Below are 6,261 nucleotides of genomic sequence, written 5' to 3'. Positions count from 1 at the left end.
GTTCTCACGAAACGGTATTTATGTGACACCCCCATTGTTCTCTCTATTGTTCTATCAGTCCCATAAAAAGAAAAAGGTCACATAAACAGAACGGAATGAATGACATCAAAGAGAAAGTACCGTTATGAAGTCACTTAACCATCATTTCGCGGGCACGGAAAGACGGACGGAAGGACGGACGGACGGACAACGCCAAAACTATATCCCTCCGACTTTCGTCGGGGGATAATTAAACAATCACTTACAACCTAGCCGGACACTTTTCTGGAGGATCTAAGCGACCACCGGAAGCAACATAATGCATGACGTCACTGTTCGTCTGTCCAGGATATGGCATGTAACCAAGTGTAAATATTTCCCATAAGAGAACGCCGTATGCCCTGAAGAAACATTTTATTGAAATAACATTATCACATGGGCTATTTGATCTAATTTCTAATTTCCTGTTTAAATCTGACACGAAAATGGTTCTTACTGCAAAAAGGAACTGAAAAGATGACGGTTACATTTTGTTGTGTGTTGACACTACATTTACCAACGTTTCAATGTGCTCCATGTCCTACAGTTGGACAGCTCAGTAAAGTTAAGGACAACCCTCAAGTCAACTACATTTGTCTTTTTGATTTGAAAATAAATCGACCAAGGAAAAGTCAAAAGTTAGTATGTGGCCTCAACCTTTCAACGTCGTAGATCTCCTAAGAAAAACATGAAAGCTTACCAAGTGTCAGTTTTACTGGTGAAAACACCATCAAGGAAGGCTTCTGGGGGCATCCATTTTACTGGTAACAAAGCTTTACCATCCTTTCGATAATAATCGGCACTGAAAATTACCAGATTATACTATATTTAATATGAACATTGCATAGTCTTTTCTATACAACTGTTATGCTAGTTTGACTTTAATTTTAATTTCTAAAGCATCTATTATTGTTAAAATATTTCACTTTAAATGTTTAGCCAGTTATTGTGTAAATCTCAGTGGCATTTGAACCGGTTGACATGTATAGTTATATGTTAGGCCTATAACAGCTCCTTGTTTAACAAGACAACATGTCGCACAAAAAAAAAACGAAAATGAAAATTGTGGACATAGTTAACAGAACGTCTGTTGGTGTGAACATTACAATGTTTAAATAAGATGCAGCATTCGGATTAACAACATTTTCCGTAGATATGTGATCTATATTAAATTGTGAGAAACTTATCAGTCGGAAGGAAACGGACAGAAAATTAAACTGTCACTTTTCAGACCGTTTCAAATTGCTTTTGCGCTTTTTTGAATTCACGCATAAATAGTTTAATACAAATCAATGCAATCTTAGATTTATCCTTATATAAACACTTCTTAAATCTTCTGTTTGTCGGTAAAATAGTCTTGCTTGACAATGTGTAAACTATTATAACATTTTTATAATTTTTATTCCATGTAATAACATAATAAAAACTGCATAGTTTTAAGAAGTAAAATAGCTAGATCGCCGCTCGACTTTTATCAAACTATACCATGTTCAGTGACACAAAACCGGTTTAATGAAGTTTGGTATTTTACATAATAAAAAATACGTTTTAAATAGAATACATCATGGGGCACCTTCTTTTAATGCATTCTAACAGTAGTAATACGCACTGGTATTGCACAGATCTGACAAGCATGCTGATTTCACATTTCATAATTGAATTTAATTAGACTAGTGCCAGTTCGATAGCAAAATAGGGAGAATATCAACATTGTTTCAGTTCACAATTTATCTCGATGTAAGCGTGGTAAATTTTGAAAAATATTTCCTTATATTAGATAATAAATGAAAATTTCAGTTACACTTCGGAAAGAACAACAGGCCTTCCTCTTCCCAGCCGAGTAAGTTTGAAACCTCCGAGTATAGCTGGACACCAGTGGCATTAACAACTACTCGGTCTGAGGTGCAGCTACATTGCGTTGACACATAAAGTAAAAACAAGTATACGAATAAATTATTTATGTTGTACAACAAGGGCCAGCTCCGCAACATTTCATAAATTTTATCCAAGTTCTCTCCTAAATATAGACTTTAAGCATACATTTCTTTCTTATGATATATATATATATATATCCTTTAAAAAGTGTCATCAGTTCTATGTTATTTTTGTTCCTCTCTGATTTTAAGAATAGCTAAACTATTAAAATAATAAACTGAATAATTAAAACGATGTTCGTGAAACACCTTACTCCTAAGTTCTAACTTTGTCTTTTATAGGTTGCGTGAAACGGCTCCCAGTACTGTAAATTATAAACATACAAACAAATAACATTACCTTGTGTGAAAACTCGACATGAAATACAATAGTTAATACAAAAACATTACAAAAATGTAAAAATCAATACAATACCTATAAATATCTCTGGACATGCCGAAATCAGCAATTTTTGCAATACGCTCTGGTCCCCGTGTTGTAAGTAAACAGTTTCTAGCAGCAATATCTCTGAAATAAAAAAAATGCATGTGAAAATACAAACCTGTTCAATAATACTGTAATTTCTGCAGTAACTAAAATAGATTTCTTATTTGCAGTTTGCTATTCTCTATATATCCCTCGGTACTAAAGCATTGGAAGCTACTTTGCAAAAATCTGCAAATGCATGTAATGGTCTGACATGCCTCTTACTGTGACTATGTAAGCGTTAGGGATACTAACAGCCTAGTCCTTGGATCAAGTATTGCTATTGAAAATATCTTTTTGACAATAGAATATAATCTGAAATGTCTTTGCATGAACGCGTTCATGCAAGGAAACAAAATTTATAATACAATTGTAGAAGATAGAACATTGTCTAAAAACTAAATTAAAATCAAAATCAATCATCTATTTGTTCTTTCAATTTAGCATAAAATCTAACAAGAAGGAAATGTTGTACTTGACATCAAAATATGTTTCAGTGTCAAACGTCCCTTTAAAAATCAGTGGAGAAAATAGAAATGTTTGTTCTGGTATAGTGGCAATTTTAATTTATTAATTTACATTTATTTTTGATACGAGCATATGTACAGAACCTAAAGATGAATCGTGCGCAAGTAGCTTTGATGAGGCGTAATGAATTATTTCTTCGTGAAAAGCTCACCTATGAACAAAATGTTTCTCCTCCAAATGACGACACCCATTTGCAATATCTAAAGCGAGTTTCAACAATTCCTCCATAGTTAAAGTACATTTTTGGTCCTGAAATATTTCAGTATTTTAATTATTTTAAGTTACGCATGCATTTAAAACACATGATACACGATTTATAGTGTATAAATGTTTTTCCTACCCAAAACAGAAACTCAGATGATTTTCATTCAGAGGAATGGGGAAAAAAATAATGACGTCAGATTAAATCAAATCAGATTTTAATCAAAGCGTACAAATTATCTGCCTAATAATCTCATGATACAGGAATAACAAACTTTCCTTCATTCTAACTTTAAACATTAGCTAATTTAATTTCTTTCATGTTACTTAATTATATTATCTTAACCGAAAATGCATTGGAAAGTTAGCGGGATATTCGTTGTTATTTTTAAGACTTCTCCATAGTAAATCCGTGCAAACAAGTTTCCAAATATAGAAACGTACCCCTTTTGTCCTAGAATCCCTGAGGAATGTTCTGAGATCTCCACCATCCAGAAGCTCCAAGATTATATATCGTGGATGCTCCTCAAAACATACACCCAAACATTTCACGACGTTTTTATGCATAAACTTACTGAAAAAAAAAGGAAATAAAATACATGTCTGACCGAAATATCTTTTTAACAGCCTCACAATAAAATCAATCTCTTTCATCATACTGCACACATCTTTCTTCAATGTATGACTTCAACACACTTTTTAATGTCACACAAATTCATGGAATTTATAAACCACCGCAAAAATGGTGAATTAACAAAGAGACAGAAACAAAATAGTTCTTACGTCGTTGTCGGTACATAATCTAGAAGTCTTTTAGAGCGATTGTTATGACTATAGAGAAAAGCCACTATCTATAATATGCCTGTAACAATTTATAATCTGAAGCATATACTTTATGTTCTGCGAATAAATCAGATGAACTAACCTAATTATTACAGCTTCCATAAGGAAGTCGGTCTCTGCCTGTTCCGTACTTAATGCTGGAAGCGTCTGAAACAAAACATCATTTCCAGAGAGTCATTCAATTTGTGCAATTCATTAAATACAAAAATGTGTTTTCATGAAAGTAAGAATTGTTTATAGTGCATGACATACAGCTTTGTTAACTAGAAGATGCTTTTGCAAAAAAGCGCATGTCTCCCCCAATGCAAAGTGGTATAGGCAAGAAGTCAATAGGAGTCAGGAGCGAAAGTCAAAGAGACACTGATGGTTGGCTGCAATAGGGATCATCTACTTGGCATGTCCAGTCATCCTGCTAAGTTTCAACACTCTTGGCCTAGTGGTTCTCAAGTCACTGTTCAGGCTCCTGTGACCTTGACCTTTGATCAAGTGACCCCAAAATAAATAGGGGTCATCTACTCTGCATGTCCAATCATCCTATTAAGTTTCAACATTCTAGGTCAAGTGGTTCTCAAGTTATTTTCCAGAAATGATTTCACATGACCAGGCCCCTGTGACCTTGACCTTTAATAGACTGACCCAAAATCAATAGGGGTCATCTACTCTGCATGTTCAATTATCCTATGAAGTTTCAACATTCTGGATCAAGAGGTTCTCAAGTTATTGATCGGTAATGGTTATCAATGTTCAGGCCCCTGTGACCTTGACCTTTAACGGAGTGACCCCAAAATCGATAGGAGTCATGTACTCTGCATGAGCAATCATCCTATGAAGTTTCAACATTCTGGGTTGAGTGGTTCTCAAGTTACTGACCGGAAATTGTTTTCCATGTTCAGGCTCCTGTGACCTTGACCTTTAATAGAGTGACCCCAAAATTAATTGGGGTCATTTACTCTGTATGTCCAATCATCCTATGAAGTTTTAACATTCTGGGTCAAGAGGTTCTCAAGTAATTGATCAGAAGCGGTTTTCCATGTTCAGGCCCCTGTGACCTTGACCTTTAACAGAGTGACCCCAAAAACAATAGGGGTCATCTACTCTACATGACCAATCATCCTATGAAGTTTCAACATTCTGGGTCAAGTGGTACTCAAGTTATTGATTGGAAATGGTTTTCAATGTTCAGACCCCTGTGACCTTGACCTTTGACAGAGTGACCCCAAAAACAATAGGGGTCATCTACTCTTCATGACCAATCATCCTATGAAGTTTCAACATTCTGGGTCAAGTGGTTCTCTAGTTATTGATCGGAAATGGTTTTCAATGTTCAGGCCCCTGTGACCTTGACCTTTGACGGAGTGATCCCAAAATCAATAGGGGTCATATACTCTTCATGACCAATCATCCTATTAAGTTTCAACATTCTGGGTCAAGTGGTTCTCTAGTTATTGATCGGAAATGGTTTTCAATGTTCAGGCCCCTGTGACCTTGACCTTTGACGGAGTGACCCCAAAATCTATAGGGGTCATCTACTCTTCATGACCAATCATCGTGTGAAGTTTCAACATTCTGGGTCAAGTGGTTCTCTAGTTATTGATCGGAAATGGTTTTCAATGTTCAGGCCCCTGTGACCTTGACCTTTGACAGAGTGACCCCAAAAACAATAGGGGTCCTCTACTCCAGCAGCCCTACAACCCTATAAAGTTTGAAGGTTCTAGGTCAAATGGTTCTCCAGTTATTGCTCGGAAATGAAGTGTGACGTACGGACGGACGGACGGACGGACAGGGCAAAAACAATATGTCTCCTGGGGGAGACATAATTACTACAAGGTAACGTAATATTAGGCTTGTATGTGGTATTTTGAAATGTCACGTTTCACTGACCTTGAACGTAAAGGGTAAGAAAAACCTGACAGTAAGGTAATTTTATGTGAAAACCATCCTCAGTTCTTTCGTTACGCTGAAAGAATTTTTAAAATCGGACCACTATTGAAAAGGATATGGCAGTTTGAAATTTAAGAAAATGGCTGATCATCGAGGCAGCCATTTTAGTGTGTTTATGACGTCATTTACACGCTGCTGAATTCTTTATTTAGCAAATAACCTTTTAAATAAAATAATTTCGTACGTTTCTTCAGTGTAAGATGTAAAACATGGTATTTTTTTATTATAGCTGGAAAAAGTAGAGAAATTATTTTACGGAAAGAAGTAAATACAGTTCAGATATGTATATAGAAATTTAACAAATCCGCAATTTTGTTTTTTGTTGCCATA

The 6,261-nt window shown here is 35.5% G+C and overlaps 1 protein-coding gene across 1 annotated transcript; it reads right to left on the bottom strand.

Moving 5' to 3' along the window:
* Positions 1–245: 245 nt before the first annotated feature.
* On the bottom strand, positions 246–4,137 carry LOC128553605 (ALK tyrosine kinase receptor-like; the record flags this gene model as incomplete). Its single annotated transcript, XM_053534780.1, is given in 6 exon segments — positions 246–380; positions 719–820; positions 2,368–2,460; positions 3,098–3,195; positions 3,592–3,721; positions 4,073–4,137. Coding segments are annotated over 6 exon segments (623 nt in total), but the record flags the coding sequence as incomplete, so codon positions are not given.
* Positions 4,138–6,261: the final 2,124 nt, after the last annotated feature.

This window comes from Mercenaria mercenaria, unplaced genomic scaffold (assembly GCF_021730395.1).
Source record: "Mercenaria mercenaria strain notata unplaced genomic scaffold, MADL_Memer_1 contig_407, whole genome shotgun sequence".
Taxonomy (NCBI): domain Eukaryota; kingdom Metazoa; phylum Mollusca; class Bivalvia; order Venerida; family Veneridae; genus Mercenaria; species Mercenaria mercenaria.
Note: the sequence above shows the minus strand (reverse complement) of the source record. Positions and strands in the feature narration are given on the sequence as shown.